Source organism: Panthera pardus, unplaced genomic scaffold (genome assembly GCF_024362965.1).
Source record: "Panthera pardus isolate Hobbes unplaced genomic scaffold, ASM2436296v1 HiC_scaffold_20, whole genome shotgun sequence".
Taxonomy (NCBI): domain Eukaryota; kingdom Metazoa; phylum Chordata; class Mammalia; order Carnivora; family Felidae; genus Panthera; species Panthera pardus.
The window spans coordinates 13,732,119-13,755,267 of NW_026526766.1; the positions used below are offsets into that span (position 1 = coordinate 13,732,119).

Consider the following 23,149-nt stretch of genomic DNA (forward strand, 5'->3'; position numbering starts at 1 on the left):
TTCGCTTTTAAGACTGGGAGAAACGACCCACCTACACCAGTGAGAGCAGTCAGCTCTCCAGCCCTGCCAACGCTTTCAGGTTTTTTGTTTGTTTTTTTTTAATTGCAGTCTTTCGCAGATTGTGGTCTTCCTTGGCCCTGGGGTCTTTCGCAGATTACCTAATTTATCTTCCCCTAGAATATTTTCAAAGTAAGAATTAGTTAGCAAATTGCACATAACAAGAAACAGGAGCAGGTGCACCTGGGTGGCTCCAATAGTTGAGCATCTGACTTCAGCTCAGGTCATGATCTCACGGTTCAGGAGTTTGAGCCCTGCATCAGATCTTCTGTCTCTCTTTCTCTGCCCCTCCCCTACCTGCTCGTTCGAGAAAATAAGTCTCAAAAACAAACAAAAAAAAAAAAAAAAAAGAAAAGAAGAGCAAGCAAGCAGAGGAGCAAAAGTCGCTTGCTCAGGGCGATGCAGAGTATCAGCGGTGGAATTCAAATCGGACTCCAACTCCAGACATTTGGAAGCCCTTTGATTAACCCCGAGCTGGCTTCATGGGTGTGAGATTCATTTAGCCACACAGGGCCCCATGCTTTTTTAATACCCTGGAATTACCATCTTGAAATCTTAAGGTTTCTGAACAGGGGCTTGGCATTTTGCCGGGCCCCACAAATTATGCACCCGGGCTGGATTCTACAACAGGTTTGGTTGTGAAGAACTTCCTCAATTTATTCCTAGTATTTCCGATTTATTCCTGGCATTTTCTTACACAGCAGAATTTTGGATTTCAGTAAACAGAGTGATTTACCACTGTATTCACAGCTGTAAGGCATTTAATAGTGTTGAGGAAAAAAAATTTCCAGACCCAGTCCCAGAGATAGCTATTTTTTTTCTACCGTCTTCAGGCCTGTCTGCTTATCTCCTTTTTATACGGCGGTCAGTAAGTCTGAGCTCATTCTTGAATAAAATATTACCTTCCCCCCTTTACTCTTTCTAATCCCATGAAACTAGACTATTTTCAAAATTCTTAGCCTAGAACCCAATCAAAGGCTTTTGGGGTAGCCCATTATTCACAAATTCACTAAAACCACCAACAACCAAACTGAACAAACAATACCTTAGAGCAATAACGCTGCCTTACACGCTCTATTATTTTTCTGAACCAGTTTTCAATCTATCCCATACCGCGGAGTTTTCCATATGCCATTAATGAAAGAGATGTCACTTGCCTGTCCTGTAGCCTCCCGCGTCTTACTCTGATAATCCTTAAAAGCCAGGGGTCCTCCAAGGAGAATACCTAGAGCAACAGCAGCACCCAAAAAACACGCTTGAAATACACCTTCTCAAACACTACCTCAGATCTATTTATTTAGAAACACTGGAAGGTGGGGCCCACGGGAAGACAGGGCTCATGGGAAGACGGGGCCCACGTGCGGATGGGGCCCACGGGAGGGTGGTTTAGCAGGCCCTCCAGATGATTCCAATATTATGCTAATGCAGAGGCCCACCATCCCAGGTGAATGTTGTTAAGAGAGTCATTTCAAGTGTGAGTGAGGGTCTTTTCAAACTTTAGTTTCCTCAGCCTTGCCACAGGCATAGAACGTCCACAGGCTTAGCATAACCAGTCCAGTCGTCTGTCTTTTTCACCTCTACCCAGGCGTTCAGACAGCCAGCAGCTTTGGGAAACTTTCTGTAATGCAGTGGCTGTTTCAAATCAGTTACACATTTTGATGAACGGTTTTACTCTCAGAATTCATAGATCGGTGGTGGGTCTGTTTATCTCACTGATACATCACCACAGACCATGACAAATTTGATCTAAAACGACTTGTTCTGATGCTTCTGGCATATTTCAGCAGCCAAACTGCAACCGAATTAAGCCTAGAAGTCTTGCTTCATGAAAAACACAAAATATACACAAAACAAAAAAATATTCTCTTGTGGCTTCTTTTAAGCCTTGAGCCCCTATCGAATACATTATAACCATCAAGTTGCCCCAGGTTTTAATAATTAGCTTCTTGACTTCACTTAATATAAAGAATGTTCTGAAGCAAAATTGATAAACTCTTTTGTCAGCACCTACCATGTGCATGGCACTGTACTTCCCTGGTTAATCACGGTTTCACCCTGACTGGAGGGAAAGGATGAAAACGTGAGAAAGTACTTTGACTAACTGTGCATCTTCACTATCTTCGCAACTCATTCCTCCCAAACTTTCTTTTACATTCTTCAGAGGGATAAGAGTAAATTTTTCTTTCCTAATAACTCATCTGTCAACCTTTGCTCCGTATTTCAGGAAAGTGATTGGTGAAGAGAAAAAAAAGAATAAAAGAAAAGAATTGCCCCACTTTTATTTTATTCCCTTCATTTTTTAACAGCACAGAATATAGTGCCAAACAGCCTGATTTCAAACCCAAACTCTAGGGCATTGAGCAAATCACTTAAGATCTCTGTGCCTTCATTTCCTCATCTGTAAAACAGTTGCAGTGAGGTTACTATATACGGAAGAAATGATTCAATATATGTAAGCTTCATGGTGCAGTTTCTGGCATAGAAAGTTTAATATGTATAACCATTAACCTTCCCACATCACTGTTCTTTGCAGTTTAAGCCAGAAATCCACACTGACCTTTATCCAAGAGCCTAAGCCCAAGAGCCCATGTCATCCTGCCCCCAACAAAACATCTTGCTGTCCCACTCTTGATTTTCTACAATGCTTAACAGTATCTCCTGTAAGGCCTAAAATTGTAACTTCCTGTGTCATTCTCCAGGCATTACATGTCCCCCATTTCATGGTGTACATGGAACATTGTGGACATAGGTTTGGGGTCGGATAGACCCAGGTTCAAATGTTTATCTTCTTCCCCTCTCCTCCTGGCTTACTCTGCTCCAGTGTCTTTCGTCTTCTTATGCCTCAAATACTTCTCTACTTCAGCGTACTTGTTCTCTCTGCCTGGAACATTCTTCTCCAGTTATCTCCATGGCTTTTCCCCTACTCCTTTCTGGCATCTAATAGCACCAATCAGAAAGGCTTTCCCTGTAGCTAAAATAGTGCCCCCTCTCATTGTGGACCCTCCCATCTTGCTTTGTTTTTCCTCACAGGACTTATAATCACCAGACATTTTATTATATGTTTATTGGCTTGCTTGTGTGTCTTCTGTCAGCCCTCCCTCGCATTTGAGCTCCAGGAGGGCTGGAATTTGGTAAAATGGAAATATTCCTTACCAACTCAGGTTGTGGTGAGGATTGAATGAGAATAACATGTATAAAATATAAAACCTTTATAAATATAAAAACGGTCTCACAAAATGTTGAGCATACAGCAAGTGTTCATTTTGTCTCTCCTCATGATGACAAATGGAGGGGGTCGGCACGTTTTTCTTCTCTTATGATTCCCCACAACCATCCCCTTACTTAGTGTCCCTGACACCTGAGAAGAATCAATGAAACCTGTTCAATGTTACGGCCATCATTTAGCTTTGCAGCAAAACGTCAGCACATCCTCATTAGATTTTCAATATACTTGGCTGTGAAAATATGGGCATATACTTCCTCGTGTACACAGAGTAAGATTCACCAGGAGTGCTTGTCAAAAGGGATGTTTTAATTAAATGATTTTTCTAGTCACTCATCAACTTATTTTCTTTTACCCATTGTTACTGAACATCTCTCTCCCTGCGCTTAATGCACTTCCTGCCTTAGGAAGTAGGAAATATGGAAGAGGAATCCATCTTTCTTTTACGACTGAGTACATCTTGGAGCAGTCATTGTTAAGGACACCGGTTCCCACTTGATATAACTGAAGATACTGAAGACACAGCATGTCGGCCCCACCTTATTCTGACCCCAAGACAAACCTAGGTAATCGCTCTCTCAAGTTAAACCCTCAACAGAAGCTCTTATCTATGTCTTGTCACATTTCTAACGATAAATTGCACATGCACACACACCCGCACACACAATAAGAGCCTATTTAACAAGGGTTCTATGCTCATGTTTCAACTGAATTTGAAGTTTCGTAGATCTATCTAGTTTGGATGGGCATCACATAACTAAATAACCAGAGTTTAAAACTTGGCGATATAAGTAAAAAATTCAACGCATTAAAAACAATAAAGAAAATGGTTTTACGATTATGTCAGTACAAACATATTGCCCTATTCTCACCCAACAACAGTGACAGAAGTAGCATGAAAAACAAATCCCTGTGTTTTTTTTTTTTTTTCCACTCAATAGTTTATTCCTGGAAGTTTATTAAGCTTGTTTGCAGAGCTGCTAACAATACTGTTTAATTGTTTTCACTATTTCTTACTGCTATTAGTCTCACTATCCATAGTGACCATTAAGCCACACTCAAGAACAAATCACTTCTGTGAGCGCAAGGATATGTCCATAAATTTGTTTATGCTCCTTTAGTGATCTTACCTCTAACTCACACGTCAGCAGAGTATTGAAAAAAAATTAAAGAGTGGTTGCATCTGAATTCTATCCCTACCGCTTCCTAGCTACCCTGGTTAAAACGAACTCGGCTTCTCTGAAATTCAGTTTCTTTTTCTGTGTTTCAGGCATCTGAATAAAACTTCCCTCAGAAAGGTGTCAAGGGGCACCTGGATGGTTCAGTCAGTTAAGCATCCAACTGTTGATTTCACCTCAGGTCATGATCTCAGGGTCGTGAGATTGAGCCCCAAGATAGGCTCCATGCTGAGTGTGGAGCCCGCTTGGGATTCTCTCTCTCCCTCTCTCTCTCTCTCTCTCTTTGCCTCTCGGCCCCTCCCCCCCTTCTAAATAAATAAACATTAAAATAGAAAAAGAAAGAAAAATGTCAAGAAGATTGCGTAAGTGATCATTGTAAGTGCCTGGTATTTAAAAATACCAAATTAACGCTTGCTGTCCTCTCCTTTTCATCTTCTTTCTATCAAGGGTATGAAACAGCTAAACCTAGAGCACTTTTACTATGCTATTTCACTGACTCCACACACAAGTATTAAAGTTCCATAACATGCCAGGCACTGAGCAAGATTTGGGACCACCCAGACAAGCACAATGCAATTCTTAGCCTAAAGGAGATCCTAAATGAAAGGACTAGATTATACTTTAATCACATCTAAGGTTATGTTTGATAATCATACATTTTCCCTGGGAAGAAGAAATAATACCCAGCCTTCCAAAGATTCTACAATGTGTATGATTCACAAACTATGCAGTAATACAATATCCTGTGAATTACCTCACTGCTGAGATCAATACAGGACTGTGATGGTATCACACCAGCCTACTTGTCTGTCTCCATCAGTGGACCCAAAGGCACCAATCATACAAGGCACAGTATGGTCTCTCTCTCTCTCTCTCTCTCTCTCACACACACACACACACACACACACACACACACACACACACACACACGTTTCCCTCCTTCAATTGTACTTAACAGGTAATGAGATAAAAGTAGGACTTAGCCATTATTTACTGCTGGTTTCTTCTGCTGCATTCATTTTCCATAGTCTATTTATTTGGAATATGTGGTCTTCACAACAGGAATTAAGTTTTAGTTACTGTTACCAGTGCATTCTATAGTTACATCCACTACCTTGGTGCACATTTTAAACAATGAGCTCTTTTTGTAGCTATAGCCCAAATCATTCCCACTTTGTCCTAGGCTCTGGCAATTTGAGTCATTATTATTTTATCTTTTAAAGGAAACTAATTTTGCAAATCCCTATCAAACATACACCAGCATTCTTCACAGAGCTAGAACAAACAATCCTAAAATTTGTATGGAACCAGAAAAGACCCCAAAGAGCCAAAGCAATCTTGAAAAAGAAAATCAAAGCAGGAAGCATCACAATCCTGGACTTCAAGCTGTATTACAAAGCTATAATCATCAAGACAATATGGTACTGGTTCAAAAACAGACACTCAGATGAATGGAACAGAATAGAGAACCCAGAAATGGACCCACAAACCTATCTAATCTATGCCAACTAATCTTTGACAAAGCAGGAAAGAATATCCAATGGAATAAAGACAGTCTCTTCAGCAAATGGTTCTGGGAAAACTGGACAGCGGCATGCAGAAAAATGAACTTGGACCACTTTCTTACACCAGACACAAAAATAAACTCAAAATGGATGAAAGATCTAAATGTAAGGCAGGAAGCCATCAAAATCCTCGTGGAGAAAGCAAGCAGAAACCTCTTTGACCTTGGTGACAGCAACTTCTTACTCAACAGTCTCTGGAGACAAGGGAAACCAAAGCAAAAATGAACTACTGGGACCTCATCAAAATAAAAATCTTCTGCATAGTGAAGGAAACAATCAACAAAACTAAAGGGCAACCCACGGAATGGGAGAAGATATTCGCAAATGACGTATCAGATAAAGGGTTAGTATCCAAAATCTACAAAGAACTTCTCAAACTCAACACCCCAAAAACAAATAATCCAAAGAAATGGGTAAAAGACATGAATAGACACTTCTCCAAAGAAGACATCCAGATGGCTAACCGACACATGAAAAAATGCTCCACATCACTCATTATCAGGGAAATGCAAATCAAAACCACAATGAGATACCACCTCACACCTGTCAAAATGGCAAACATCAACAACTCAGGCAACAACAAATGTTGGCGAGGATGCAGAGAAAGAGGATCTCTTTTGCACTGCTGGTGGGAACAGTCTGGAAACCAGTATGGAGTTTCCTCAAACAATCAAAAATAGAACTGCCCTACAACCCAGCAGTTGCACTACTAGAAATTTATCTAAGGGATACAGGTATGCTGTTTCGAAGGGGCACATGCATCCCAATGTTTATAGCAGGACTATATCGACAATAACCAAAGTATGGAAAGAGCCCAAATGTCCATCGACAGATGAATGGATAAAGAAGATGTATACATATATACGTATATATACCACATCTTCTTTATATGTGATATATATATATACATATGTGTATACGGCAGATGAAATCTTTCCATCTGCAACTACGTGGATGGAACTAGAGGGTATTATGCTAAGCAAAATTAATCAGTCAGAGAAAGACAAATATTATATGACTTCACTCATGAGGAATTTAAGATACGAAACAGATGCACATAAGGGAAGGGAAGCAAAAATAATATAAAAACAGGGAGAGGGACAAAACATGAGACTCTTAAATATAGAGAACAAACAAAGAGTTGTTGGAGGGGTTACAGGAGGGAAGGATGGGCTAAATGGGTAAGGGGCATTAAGCAATCTACTACTGAAATCATTGCTGTAGTATATGCTAACTAACTTAGATGTAAATTTAAAAAATGAATTAATTAATTTTAAAAAATAATAAATAAAACTAATTTCATTTAGTGCTGGGGTAACTAATTTAAGTGCTCAAAAATTCATGTTTCTTTCCCTCATCATGACTACCAATAACTCAGAAAAAAGGAAAGAAATTTTTTTTCTTTCCAAATTCTTAAATTCCAGCTAGTTTAACATACAGTGGAAAGCAATTTTAAAGTTCATTGTTGTGTTCAAAATGTATCTTTACATGGAGACAACTTAGTGATATAAAGTCAAAATGAATGGAAACAGTACTCTGAAATGAACACCTACTCTGGGCGAATCTGTCAGGCTCGATTCTGCTACTATCCCTCAATGATTCCTGAAAGGGCTTCTGTTTTGACAGACTTTATAAAGACAACAACAAAAACATTAAATGAATAGAGTTTACACCCCAATTACCTTATACTTGATTACCTATACACATTGTAATAGCTAATAACAATAATAATAGCAAAAATAACACCACATAGCTATAACCATGGTAAAGCCCTGAGTCACAAATGGTAAAGGGAAATGTCTCTATCTTGAGTCAAGATCCAGATCTTCTCTTCATCTTGGCCCTTCTGCCTTGCTATGGACCTAGTCTTCAGCTTTCTCTGAAGAAAAGCATGTTCCATGCTTCCCTGATACTTTTTTTGCAGACACCAGTAATCAATCACAGAATTTCTGAGCTTTCAATATCCAACCATGTGCGTAGAGTGTCCATCAGTTGTATATCTACAAATACATGTTTATTTTTCCCTATCTCTGAACATGTGCTAGAATCTCAAGCTCAAAACATTCCCCAGATGTACAAATGACTGCTATCGATACTTAACCCAAGAATACCAGCCATAAATGCTATAGTCAGGATGATTTTTCTCTCTCTCTTTCTCTCCCTCTCTTTTGACAGAGAGATAGCAGCTCCAGTCCTGAATGCTTCTCACTCCCTAATTCTCTGCTCTCCCAATTTAGAGGCTCTCAGTGCACCTTGGAAATTTCCCAGTTGCACCAGAGAATGTCTTCTGTCCTCTGTGACAAATGTTCCTGAGAAAACAACCTGCTTAGTGCTTCTCTGAAGTTTTATAGTTTAATTGTTCATTGCCTAATTTGATATTGCTCAGGCAATCACTGTCCAGTGTTCTAGAAAATTATTACCACACTATTGTTTTCAAGATATATACTATTTCTCTTCATATAACTGCTTCTTCAGTTGTATTTTCCAGTAATTTTGTTTTTCACATCATAATTTGTTTTGTTTTATAGGGATATTATATGATATAAATGTACCAAAATAACACATTGTACACCTGAAACATATACAATGTTAAGTTCCATCCAATACATTTTAATTAAAAAAAAGGCATGATCTTAAAAAGAAAAAATCAACTTCTCATCTTATTTAACCTTAGCATTTGAAGACATTCCCTATTGCTATGTCCCCACTTGGTGCTAATTATTCATCCTCCTTTTTTTCTATACACAGTAATTTATAATAATTATCTATAGTTATAATGATTGTCTATTAAGTAAAGGACACAAACACTTACATGAAAAAACCAGATGTCTTCAAATAATACTAAAAAAAAAAAAAAAAACAGTAAGAGCCCTATTTAAAAATTGTAGTTGTAATTCAAAACTTTTAAGTTAAGGTTACTTTCATTCATTAAGATGAAAAACCTCAATAAAACATTTACAAATTAGTAAAAATTGCTGTTTGGCACATCTATATAGAAAATATTAAATAAGAATACACTGGGGCACTTGGGTGGCTCACTGAGTTAAGCATTCAACTCTTGATTTCAGCTCAGGTAATGATCCCAAGGTTATCGGATAGAGTCTACATCAGGCTCCACACTGTCAGCATGGATTCTCTCTTTGGGAAAATATATATATCTTCCCAAATTATATATTGGGAAGATATATATATTTCTCAAATTATTTTATCTGGAAATCTTCAATACAGTGAATCGGAGACTGAAAATTCCATCATGTGTTTATGGGTTCAATCAATTGATTTTCTCACTCTGATTGGTCTTACCAAGCTTTTTAGTAGGATAATAATAAAATTAAGGCAATTTTAATATACTTATAATATGAATAATTGTTATATCATTTACTTATAATTGCCAACTATATACTTAATATGCTTCTATCATGTTAGGCACCAGATTATAATTTCATCCCTCCCACCATCATAAGACTTCCAGAAGTTTTACTCACATTTCTTTCTCCTGTAGCATTGGAGGTTTTATACAGAGTGGGTGCTTATTCAAATGTATGTCAAAACACATCATTCACATTCCCACATCTACTGAATATCCACTGGTGGGAAAGATAATTTCCACATCTACAGTCATCACTATGAACTCAATACTCAGAAAACAAAAGATTGTAAGTTTTGGTTTGCAGGATGAATCTGGAGATGGAATGTTCAGCATCATGACTGTAGCTAACAATACTGTATGACATATTTAAAATTTGCTTAAAAGAGTAGATCTCTCAGGGCCCCTGGGTGGCTCAGCCAGTTGGGCATCCAACTCTTGACTTTGGCTCAGATCATGATCCCAGAGTTGTGGGAGGGATTGAGCCCTACATTGGACTCTGCACTGAATGCAGAGCCTGATTCAGATTCTCTCTCTCTCTCTCTCTCTCTCTCCAATAAAAATAAAAAATAATAATAATAGCGTAGATCTCAACTGTTCTCACCACACACAAAAAAAGTGGTAACTATGGAAGGTGATAGACATGTTAATTAGCTTGATTGTGATAATCATTTCACAATGTATACTATATCAAAACATCATGTTGTACACCTTAGATATATATAATTTTTGTTATTTATAGCTCATAAAGCTGGAAAGGAAGGGGAAAAAAAGAGTACAGTGAATCTTCATCTATTTTGTTCTTTTGTTGCCCACAGAACCTCATTCCAAAGGGATGAGCATTTACCATGAATTTAAAGTCACCTTAGAGAGGGTCTTTCACCACCACTTTGCAATTTTGTCCAGTACAGATTTAACAAACCAAATAGTAATATCTCAATGCCTGTGATACACAAAATATTGGCCTCCCAACGAGGTCCACATCCTAATCCCCAGAACTCATGAATATGTTACTTTACTTGGCAAAAAGGAATTAATGTTGTAGATGGAATTAAATTTGTCAATTACCTAACCTTAAAGTGAAGAGATTTTTCTCAATTATCCAGGTAGATCCAGTGTAATCATGAGTCATTAAAAGTGGAAGAGGGACACAGAAGAGAGGGTCAGAGAAAGCAATGTAATGATAGAAGTAGGATCAATGAGATGCAACTGTACTCACTTTAAAGAAAGAAGGGCAGGAGACAAGAAATTGGAGTATCTTCCAGTAGCTAGAAGAGGCAAATTAATGGATTCTCCCTTAGAGACTACAGTAGTGAACACAGCCTTGCCAACACTTTTTATTTTAGTCTAGTGAAACCCGCATCAGACTTCTAAACTATAGAACTGTATGGTAATAAATTCATATTGCTGTGAACCACTAAATTTGTGATAATTTCTATGGCAGTAGTAGAAAACTAACACAATGCCCAGGATTTTTTTCTTTTAGTCCTAAAGTAAAAACTTTAATACAGCAATAGTTTGACAATATATTTTACACATTCAATTTCTTAATGACAGTTTAATTGGCCTCTACAATAAACAGATCATATATTTTCTGATAGTTAAGTGAACACAATGACCCAATTAAAATCTAAGGCCTGAAAGTAAACCTACAGATCAATGCCACTACATAATTCCTATTATTATTTGTTCAAGTTTTAAAAAACTATCTCTCTCAAGCATTTATCTTGACTTTACTGTATGAACTATAACTCAGAACAAGTGAATAGTTGATGATGGGTGTTCCTACTTCCAGAAATATTTCAGCTATTAAATGATAAAGTTAAGACAGAATTGTAATACCACCATTTGCAATCCCCTAATGAAGCAATGGATCTTAGCCAGGATTCAGTTAACTCTAGTCAAGGGCCTAATCCAGTACACTGCCTCTTTTTCTTTGTGAGCTAAGAACTATTTTTTCATTTTCAACAACTGGTTAAGAAAACCAAAAGAATGACATTCATGACATAAACAATTATATGCAATTCAGATTTCTGTGTTTTATGAATAAAGTTTTATTGGAACACAGCCATACCCATTTACTTATTTAATGCTTATGACTGCTTTTGCACTGTAACAGCAGAGTTTGGTAGTTTAAAGAGAACTTATGGTGCCTAAAACCTAAAATATTTACTACTTGGCCCTTTGCATTGCATACCCCTATTTTAGGCAATGATCATTAATGGTAGATTAACAAGAGGCAAATAGAATACTTTTGAGGTATCCTTGTGGAAAACAAAACTGATCTAGGCTCCTGGTTAAACTGTCAATTCATAGGAAATACAAGGGACAGAATAACATGTAAGATGACACAATTGGCATGTATTTAGCAAAATACAGAATGTGAGAAATTCTATAGGACAAATAAATTTATTTGACAAGTAATCTTCAACAAGAAAAGAAAAAGATCAGGAGGAGAGACTTACAGATGAAACTGTAATGTGTCAATTATAGTTGTATTCTGATCCAAACAAACTGTGGATAAAAAACAGGATTATGAAATTATTAAGGAAATGTGATCTTAATATATGTAGGTATTAGGAAATTATTAATTTGTTTGAATTTTATAGTAGTGTTGTTATAATTTTCTTTTATACGAATCCTTTTATAAGGAATCCTTATCTTTCATATATTTGTTAGAAGAAGTAATATGACATCTGGGATTTGCCTGCAATAATCTAGTGGGGAGGGAAGAAATAGAAAATAGAGGTACAGATGAAGCAAAATTGTCGTGATTTTATAATTGTTGCAGCTGGATTATTGATACATGGAGTTATTATACTATTCTCTCTCCTGTTGTATATGGTTGAAATCTCCTTAGTAAAAGCATTAAAAAAAAACATTCTTTCCCAAAGGTCTTGAGGTTCATGAAGAGAATAATTCTGTAACCATAAAAACCCAATAATATAGAACCCAATGATAAAAATAATAAAAGCAAAGAGTGTCTTAAATTTCAATACGATAGTAATTTCGTATTTTAATCTCTAAAATGTCAATAAATTCACCTTCAGTAAAAATGTAGAGTAACAGACATTTCAAGGACCAGGACGACTATGGAAAACAATCATCTTGGAGAAATCAGGCAGATTTTATTTTCTAAAGTACTTTCAAAACCATAAGCCCAATACAATCATAAGCCTTATATTACATCTTGGCTATACTAACAACATTCTAATCCTAAAAGAGTTGAAGATGACAAACAACTCTTCCCCATCAAACAAAGGCAACTTTTGCTTTTTGAATTTGTTATAACACCTATACTTAATACCAGTGGTTAGGTACTGTTTCCATTTAGCAAGTATCTCTTGCCAGACAATGTACTAGCTACACAATACATTTAGCTTTTACAATTCATCCTGGAGACAGGTATTACCATTCTCATTTTATGGAAGGCACTGAGACCCACAGTAAGTTGCAAAATCAGTTAATGACCTGACTTGGACTTAAAATCAAGTCTGTCTGATTTGAATGCCAATATAATCTTAAAGGAGAAGGCCAGCACCACTACCCTTCAGCCCCTTGCAAATTTTGACTCTGTACAGAGGTTAGGATCTGGACAAGCTTGACCTTTCTCTGGTGCAAAACAACTCCAGAGGCACCCCTGGTTCTTATGTCTTCCAAAATGTGAGGTCAGTTCCTGAGTTTATATCTTGTCAAATATATTTGCAAGAAGCAGAGACAAGGACAAAGATATTAACTGAATATTGTCTGTAATCACACACACACAAAAAATACCACACCTAAATTTTTGATAGTAGGAAAATGAATAAATTACTTGTACAAACATATACTAAAATAATACTTGGGGAGCCTGGGTGGCTTAGTCAGTTGAGCATCCGACTTCGGCTCAGGTCATGATCTCACGGTTTGGGGGTTCGAGCCCCATGTCAGGCTCTGTGCTGACAGCTTAGAGCCTGGAGCCTGCTTTGGATTCTGTGTCTCCTCCTCTCCCTGCCCCTCCCATGCTCATGCTTTGTCTCTCTCTGTCTCTCAATAATAAATAAAAGTTAAGAAAAAAAAGTAAAATAATATTCAACATTTATATATAACCATATATCTCCAAAAATACAATGTCGAATGTTGTAAAAGAATATGACTTACAATTCATGTAAAATTTTTCAAACACATAACTATACTATTTATACATTTTCATGAATACATAAATATATACTGGAGGTAATTTTTAAAAACCATATGAGAAGAATGAACCTCAAGTTCAGAATATTTCTGATCTTTGGGAAAGGAATCAAGAAAATGGTAGGAGGATATTTTACTTGGCCTATAAACTTTTACTTCTTTTAAAAAGATATGAAGAAAATATGCCAAATTGTTAACCTTAATATGTGTTATGGATATGTAGATTCTTTTCCTAATATTTTCTATTATTTTTCATTTTTTCTATTTTCAGACAATTTAAATTTTAAATAAAAATAAATAAATACTTTATACAAAAAGAAGAAGAGGACTTGAGTGAATCTTACATTCAGTGGAAAAAGAAGGAATTCTCCTGATAGAATTCAGAAGAAAAGACATAAAAATATAATTCATCTAAGGCCACACAGCTAATAACTAACAGAGCCAAGATTCCAATCTAGACCTGGTTGATTCCAAAGCCACCAGATTGTTCGCAAAATCAATTGGATTTTCCATACAACTCCCAAAGTAGAGATGACCTACTTCAAACTGAGCCTCATAGAAACACTTATCCTGTAGAGCCCTCCCTCCTAACCTCACTGTTGTAAAGTTCTTTCCCAAAGAAGTCCTAGGAAAATCAACCTCGGGGAGGACAAAAACCTAGCTGGTTATTACCATGAATGTGTTCCCTTTTGTGTGACAGTTTTGTGGTTGAAGTTCTGGTATTCTAGAGAGGTATTTTTCATGAATGTGCAATTTCATGACATTGAATTCATGGATTGGCAGTTTGATGTGTCAGCTCTGAACACTATATTCAGGAGAACTAAAGTAGTGATTCCCACCTTTCTGAAAACTGTCTGAGAATTTTCTTACAATCCTTGTGGTATTTAGAGAGGCCAAAGTGAGACACAAAGTTACATTTCAGCAATCTCTGAATTACCAATAAAAGTTTTCATAAAAATACATACTTTTTGTGTAACTTGTGAATTAATTTACCAACACTATAGACTGAATGTGTACTAAGTAAAACCTGCAAAATAATTAACAACCAGGTCCAATTTCAACCAAGCAAGTTCATAAGACAAAGAGAGGGCAGAGCCAGGACTGAAAACAAGCAAAAAGTAGGTCTTCAACTCTCCCATTAAAAGAAATCCTATCTCTTCCAAGGCTATGGACCAGTTTCAGTGCTATTCTCTCCTCCTCCTCCTTTTATAGGTTCTTCTTCAGCAAATAAACACGTTGAAATCTGTCTCATCTTGCAAATCAATCAATCAATCAATAGAAAAAGGAAAGAAAAATTCTTCTGCCTCTATTTCTCTTTGCTCTCCTAGTCAAGAACTTAAAGTCTACCTCATATTAATTAGAAAATACTGTTTATTAATGCATTTACTAATTGGTCAATAAATTCATTGAACAAATATTTGAGGGCTTGCTAGACACCAGGTACTGTTCAAGGCAACTGGATAAATCAGTGAAGAAAACAAAAAGCTCTACCTTTGTGGGGCTTACATTCTCCCTGAAGTCAGGCAACAGATAATAAATTACATGATGTGCTTAGAGAGTGCCTGGTACGTACGAAGTACTCTACAGTGTTATTTGTCTTTGTTGTTATTATTTCTTTGTCTCATCGGCCTTGGCTTCTATTCACTGCATTCAGGCATCCACCCTCATGAGTCAGTTAAAATGACTGAGAAAGATATTATTGCCCTTTTTCCAAACTACCAAATCCACACAACTCTTTTTCTTCCTCGTCTTCTAAGTATCAGGCATCAAATGCAGGAAGCTTCTGATTTAAATTTTGCATCACCATTCCTCAACAGGCATTCACTACTTTAATCTTTACTCCATCATATTCTGACCATAAAGCTAGACTTTGTATATCTCTGGTTGCTTTCCAGATCCCTATCTTGTATGAAACCATCAGTTCTATTAGGAAAGTTGTTCAGTACCCACCACAGTGCCTAATAATTCCTAGGTGCTCAGTGATTGTTAGATGCATAAAAGTTTCTCTAAATGCTGTTCTCTATAATCCTTTCATTTTTGTTCCACCAGTCATCTCTGGGCTTTGCAAATGAAAGAAACAAAGAAATAGGGGCTCTTGGGTGACTCAGTCGGTTAACCTTCCGACTTTGGCTCAGGTCATGATCTCACCGTTCGTGGTTTCAACCCCACATCAGGCTCTCTGCTGTCAGCATGGAGAATGCTTCAGGTCCTCCGTCCCCCTCTCCTGCCCCTCCTCTACCTGTGCTCTCTGCTTCTCTCAATTAATAAACATTAAAAAAAAAAAGAAACAAAAAAATAAAGCCAATGCAAAGACCATCACAGCTGGTCAAGACAAATGAATATAACGGTTTGCTACTATTTATAAATGATTTTTAATGATTCAATTGTTTTTCAAGATCCCAATAAATAATGGCAGGAGGACATTCTCATATATTTTGGGATAACTGAAAACACATTGAGAAGCATCACCATACAAGGATATTTTTCTCCTCAAAACCTAAAATATTTGAATTACTCACTTGCCACCTACTATTTCTGTGATCCTCAAGTTAAAGGTGAAATTAAGTTAATTTCACTATTCACTATGATCAATGAGAAAAAGCTTGTTAGTTGCTGTATTAATCACTAGAAAAGAGATAACATTTCAGAAATACTTAAACAAAATAAACCATTATCAGAAAATGACTTTTTTCCCCATCAAAAATTCACAATAACAAGAAAATACATCTGTACTGTTGAGCGATACATTGTCCTTTTTCTTTCATTTTTTTTAACACAGTGAGTAAAAAGCAGTAGACAAAAATCAACCTGTCAAGAAATGGTTTACTCAGTAATGGACTAGCCCTGCAGGGGATTTGTCTGCTTGCACCAGCAGAGCCCTCTGTGTAACAAGAACGAACCATTAAGGGTTTAATGACACTGCAATAGCATATTACAACACCAAAAAAAGAAATGAGGATTCTTTTCACCAACTTGCTGCTCTTTCTAGCACAGCCACCGCAAGATCCACCACCTACACAATCCTCCAATGGGCAGCTGGTTGGGAGAGGGGTTTTCCTGACTTTCGCCCTGCCTTCAATTCCGCTTTTCCTTATTGACTATAAGATCTTGAAGAACGCAGCTTTGGTCAGAAATAACCAGAAATCATCTACTATGCCCAAAAGGGACAAGTCAGTTTCAGAAAGGGAACCAGATTTGTTCATGGAATCCTCCCTGCACACATAGCATCTCAAACAGCTGGGGGGAAGACTGAATTTGGCCACCAACTGCAGTGGATTTGTCTACTTGGTGGAGCTGCTGTTTCTCTACTCTCTTGGTTGCCCACTTGTCTGCACAAGGCGTGATGTTCTGTGGTTGGCACCTGCTGATAAGGGTAATTATAGCATTAGTAGAAGAAAGCATGCCATCTAAGGTTGAAAAACAACTCTAATTACAATTCTATCATTTTACTCCCTCAAAACTGTTTCTTTTCTTTTCTTTTTTTCCTTCCTCCAAGCTTACTTAGAGATTAAATTAAATCTGCATCTATTTGAAAACAAGCCTTGAAACAGTTGCGGGACAAGAGGAGGAAATCACCTTTCAAAATTAAAACTATTACATGCTGAGTTGAACATGCGATATTTCTAACACCACACGGCACTTGCTGAATCACCTTTCAATAGGTTTCCATCTATTTTTGTATGCATAGAATTAAAACAAGTAATATGAATAATAAGACCAATACTTCAAGGAGAAATATGAAATCCAGAAAGTATAGGATAGAGGCAAGGAAGTTTTAAGTTACTTGTATGCCTACTGACCAATTTAATAGTGGCATTATATAAAATATTAATATCCAGAAACAAGTTGATATGTAAAATGCAAATATATAACTTTTATATTGCTAGAGCTATAAAACTGATATAAAATTATTTTATGTTTACCAAAAAACCCCATTGTTTTTATATTTAAAAAAATAATCTATGACTCACTGTCAGAGAGGAACAAATTCCAAGGAATGAATATGATTAAATTCTACTTTATTCCATCAGAATTTTACGATTTGGGGTATAATTTGATATTGATTGTAGATTACTGGATTCTAACTGTGCATTATCAACCAAAAGCTTAAAAATAAAGGGAAAGAAGAGTGTTCCTTGAATTAGAAAAATGAACAAAACATCTTTCCAAATCAGCAAGGATTGATTTGTTAGACACATCCACTATTGTGGGCCAGAACTTGGAAACATGGCCTTTAAATACCACTATGAGGACCCAGAACAGCTGCCACTTCCTCTCACTCTTGCACAGAGTAGTGACGCTTCTGCCTGTGCTGGAATAGAAGCAGGCTCCAGAAAGCTGTGTCAAGGACGGCACCCGCTGTCCTACTGTGGGCCTGCCCTAGTCCATAAAGAACATCAGGAGACCGTTTGCTGAGTACTGAAGAGATTGCCAGAAAGGTGACTTTTTTATTTCTAATATTGGTATCAAAATCATGGGGCCAGTCCAATCTCTAAGAAAACCCTAACATACTTAGTGATAAGTAGATAGGAAATATAATTACCAAGGTTGATTCAAACACACCTCCCCTACACTTCACACACAAAAACCTCATGACTCAGATCAAGAATAAAAGTATTTCGGGATCATCAAGAATACAGCAGCCCTCTCCTTGCTGAAGAAAATCTCCCCCATTATCTATGATGTATGCGTGCTTTGTTGTTAGTGAAAATGAGATATAATGTAATCATTCCCACTGGGAACAGAGTCATGGATTGTCACTGTTCCCTGGGAATAACTTAACTGGAAGTGATTTTAAGACTCTAACTAAAGCAGAAAAGAGAGGAACAAAGGCCACATTAATAAAACAACTACATAATCATTTTACATTCTCAAAAGAAGAAGAAAGAAGGAGCTAAGAATGCTCCCGTGTTCTATTATTGACTACATTTTTCCACATTTATCTATTTTGTCTTCAAAGAAAGGGGGAAAAGAAACTTCTTATGATTTTTATCAGGATGAATGCCACAATATTTCTGAGTATAACACAAAATGAATAAGATCCAAAGTTACATCACAGTATATTGTATTTATTCACAAGAATAAATAAAAAGCATTAATCACATTAACTGCTTTAATCACTTCCTTTAACTCTTATAGTTTAAGCTATTTTTTTTACATGGCATACAATGAAAGTTGAAAATACCACTAGCTCACCTTAAGAGGGAGAAAAAAAATCTTACCTTGAATATTAAAAACTTTTATAAGCATGGCTGCTTTAAGCATTCTTATTTCCTCCCTCTTGTTTGCATAAGTTGGGTGTATCGCTTACAAATGAAGTAGAAAGTCTTTATTAACAATGAGTGGAATCAAATATTGATTAAAAACCACCATCCCAACTCTAAAATTTACAAAACCTCATCATCTTTTTTTAAAAAAATTCTGATAGTTCAAATCATGTCCAGAAGCACTTATTAGGTTTTTAGAACAAAATCAATATCAACTTGCCACACAGGGTGAGAGTATGCACAGGCTTTTGCCATAACTGGTCTTTAACTGAATTACTGATGTTTCAATTAACAAGTACTACAGAGAAATATAGCACCATCATTGCCCTTGGTAAACAGGAGGACACAGTTACTTTTCCAGATGTCTTCTGTTGTCATGGTATCCTATTATGTCCTCTCTCTCTCTCTCTCTCTCTCTCTCTCTCTCATATTTTTATTCTAAGTAACAGACCTGTAAGTTATTTAAGCTAGCCTATAGTTATGTGAAGGTTTTATATGCTCCTGATATAGCCTCTATACACACCTGTTGAACAGAATCAAAGAAGCAGTATAAAAAGTTATTTTGAATAATACTTTCTATTAAAGGGGGATGAAATTCTCCACATAATGGATGGAAACCAGAAGCCATCAGTTTTACATTTTCTACATAATTTATTTCAGAAAAACCTACCTTCAGAATAATATTCTCCTTTTTAAAATATTAAAATCTTAAAATTTAAATTTAAATTCTACTTTTATTTAAAAATAACACTTCAATGCCTGAAACAAAATTAATTGTATTTTAAGTGTACTCTATTCATCTTATATTTTAAAAAAACTTATGCACAACACTAAATATCAGAAAAATACTTCAAATGTAATGACATTTTCTCTTAGTTTTTGTGAAGAAGCAAACAAAATAAACACACCGATAATTTTACGTGTTTATATTTCATTCTGTTGAAGTCATGTTTTAAACATCTTGGTTTTTAGAGATTAATTTTTATCCTTTAGTGATGATCTTTCAAAAACAGAAGAAGGTAACATTTTTCATGCTATGAGATTCAATGTTTACGTACTCCTCTTTTTTTTTAATGAATTCAGTTTCTCTTCTATACAGTACAATATCTGCTGTCAACTCCTCTGGATATAAAACATAGGTACACACACACACACACACACACACACACACACACACACAGAGACGCTGATGTTCTTAATGATTTTTCTTAAGTTGAAGTGGTGTACCCTTGTTCCATAGGAGCAACAGGAAGGCTCTGCACTCTCTTCTGGAACAGAGTTCTCTCCCTCTAGACTAAAGAAAAACATAGTATTTAAATACTAAAAATGCATAGGCAGCTAAAGTTTTTATCAACTGTACTTCTCTACACAAATATGATGCCTATATTAATTTCACTCGAGTGCTTTTATTGCACTAATTAGACACTGAAGAGGAGCTGACGCATGGGAAAACTGTTTTCTGAACACTGTATATGTTAACAGTAGGATTATAAGCACCTGGGATATTCCTGCTATTCTCCGCATGCAAATAACATTCTGCAAACAATTAAACGCACCCATTAACATGGTGGGGGTGTGGGATGAAAAAGAGCAAGTGTTAAGAGAGTAAAAAATGACATGCCCTTCCTATTCCGCCCTCATTCAGCGGGTGCCGAGTATCTTCGAACATGCTGCACAGACAGACCCTGGGGACTACAGGAGTCACAACAACACAGTCGGCAAATATCTCGCACGCTCTGTTAATTGCAAAACTCTAATGATCTGACAGTGAGCCCCTCGCCTCTCGAACATTTTCCCCATTTTTGCAAAGACACTACAGACGTCAGGAGACCTTCCCCTGGCTGAAGAAAGGGAATTCGTTGCTTCTTGCCCCTCCTCACAGCCCCCAACACTTTCATTAGTAGCGGCTCCACAAGTTCCTAGGCTCGAGCTCCTAAGGAGGCAAGTTCAGCACCATGGAAAGGGCTCGAGTCACGCGCGGAGGTTGGAGGAGACCTAGGGGCTCTCCCGGGGCCACTCACCGGCGTCTGCTGCGACGGGAGTCCCGAGCGCTTGGTGGATCCCTGCTTGGAACTTAACCTTTTCCACGACTCAGCAAACCTGCCTCGACTGGCGCTCCGGCTGCGCCTGCGGCTCTCCGCGCTGTCATCGCGGTCCGAGCAGCCCCGCTCCATCTCCGCCGCATCCCTCCACTTCTTCCCCATGCTAAGTTCGCCTCGCTCCGCCGGGCAACACCCCGGCGCAGAGCTCTCGCTTCCTCCTCCCGCCGCCGGGTCTCTCTCCAGCCTGCGCGCAGCACTGTGTTGGCGCCGCCTTTGCCTCCGCCGGCTCCTGCCAGAACCCTGCGCTCGGTTACCGCCGCCGCCACCAGGCTGCGCTTGCGCCCGCGATTGGCTGAACTGTCGCCTGGGGTTGCGAGCGCCACCTGCGCCCGAGGCAGCTTCCTTTTGCGCCCCCAAATTGCTCTCCACCCGCAGGCGCCGCCTTCTCTGGGGGACACACGGCCCACGCCTGGGGCTATTGATGCGCCGCTAGGTAGCTACCTCCAGTCACCCCACCCCGCCCAGTCCAGTCCCCCAGGACCGGGAACCAACCACACCCCATCCCAAGCTGCAGGTGCAAGCCTAAATTACCCATACCAGGAGATTCCAGCAGACTTGGAGAAAGACAAGAAGCATGCAACTTTGTCTTCTTCCTTTTCTCTTTCTTCCCTTTCCCCTCTTTGCAGCACCAACTGTCTCCTAAGTATTCTTGGGGGAGCTTCATCTCCTTGTCAGACTCCACACTAATTCCTTCTCACACTTGCTGGGATTGGCCCACTGTTTCTCAAACTTGGCTGCACATTGGAATTACTTTTTTTTTTTAAGCTGATATTCTTCAGGGTCTAATTTAATTGGCCTGGCTGTGGCCTGGGAATCAGGATAGTTAAAATCTCCCCAGCTGATTCTAAACACAATTAAGCATCTTCAACAACTTATATGTACTATGAGGACAGGGCCAAGGATAGTGTTTGGAAGGGAAGAGAGGGTTGATACTTCTTAAACCAATGGATTTTTCTCTCCCGGGTAGGAGCAGGGTATTCAGTTTACCCTCTCACTCTCAAGGCAAGGGTGATACAGCAGTTAACGCCATGAGGATGATATGTGAGCTTCTGTGTGTTGAATATTCTCTGACACCGCCACCCCATCCTCGGTTCACCTCTCGGTCTTCTGCTCATTAGAAGGAAATCCAGCAGTCTCTTATCAGTTTTGTGTCAGTTATTTCACCAGACTGAGCTATCCTGTGTTCAGGAATTTCCTTGATCAGATGAGAGAGAGCCACTGACGGTGTCACAAATTTACAAAGGCTAAAACAATGATCTTGCTCCTTATTAAAGGGAAAAAGGCCTAAAATCCCTCCTGGTTGAAAAGAGCTGTCTGGTTGTTTATCTGTTGCAATGGCAACAGGTGTGTTTTCATTTCTTTCTGAAATGGAGCTTTCTCTCTCCAACCTGAATAAGGCCAGGCCCTTTCAGGAGGAAAAGGTGGAAAGGGATTAAGAGGGAAGGGGAAAGGGTGAGAAGTACTATAGGAAAATCTGTGTTGTGGTGCCAGTTATGAACATCGTAATCTGAGTTGTCAGTGGCCAGTCTGATGAAGCAGAGGTTTCAGAATTGACTTGTTTTCACGAATGGAATATTGAGCTCTAAAATCCCACAGCTGCATACCTGTGTATACGGCTACATTAATATTAATCCTGTCATTTTAAGCAAAGGGACTCACAGAGCACACTTCCTACCTTTTTAAGCACTCCTCTGTGTCCAGAAATCACACACCCACATTAAACAAAATGAAGCTCGAAACAGTGTTTACCACACACAATGCCATTTAATGAGAAAACCACAGGCTCCATTTTGCATTTCCTCGCTCCCTATCTAAGTTCATGGATTTGAAATTATTAGTGATATTTCATGGAAATATAATTCAGTCCAGATTTCTCCCATCGCAAAAATAAATCAAACTGATCATGCATAGTTTACAAATTAGCCAGGTATGAGAGCTAAATACCAATTAGGGAGTGGAAAAAAGTCAGCACATTATGACTTAAAGTAAATGTGTGCCTTTTCCTTCAGTTGTCAACAAAGGGGGATATAAGTGAAAACTCCCTAGGAGATGAAAAGCCTGTGTGCTAACCTGGATGCCTTGAAAGTTCATTCTTTAGGTATAAGGATAAAAGCCCTGCAAAGGAGCTAAGAGGGGCTTTCACAGATGTATCGAGGCACATAATCCAACACTCACTTCACAGAGCCACAAGACCCTGGTTCACCCACATCAGCC

At 38.1% G+C, this 23,149-nt stretch overlaps 1 protein-coding gene across 5 annotated transcripts in view; it reads right to left on the minus strand.

Moving 5' to 3' along the window:
• Nucleotides 1-21,104, minus strand: part of TRPM3 (transient receptor potential cation channel subfamily M member 3) — an 804,289-nt gene extending 783,185 nt beyond the window's left edge. For 2 of the 5 annotated variants that reach the window (XM_019463620.2, XM_019463618.2), the window contains exon 1: nt 20,855-21,101. In XM_019463620.2, coding sequence (XP_019319165.1) covers nt 20,855-21,037 — 183 coding nt within the window. In that variant the 5' untranslated portion in view covers nt 21,038-21,101. Of the gene's footprint in view, nt 1-20,854 lie in introns of all 5 variants that reach the window. The other 3 variants (XM_053907798.1, XM_019463616.2, XM_053907801.1) reach the window with 3 other exon arrangements.
• Nucleotides 21,105-23,149: the final 2,045 nt, after the last annotated feature.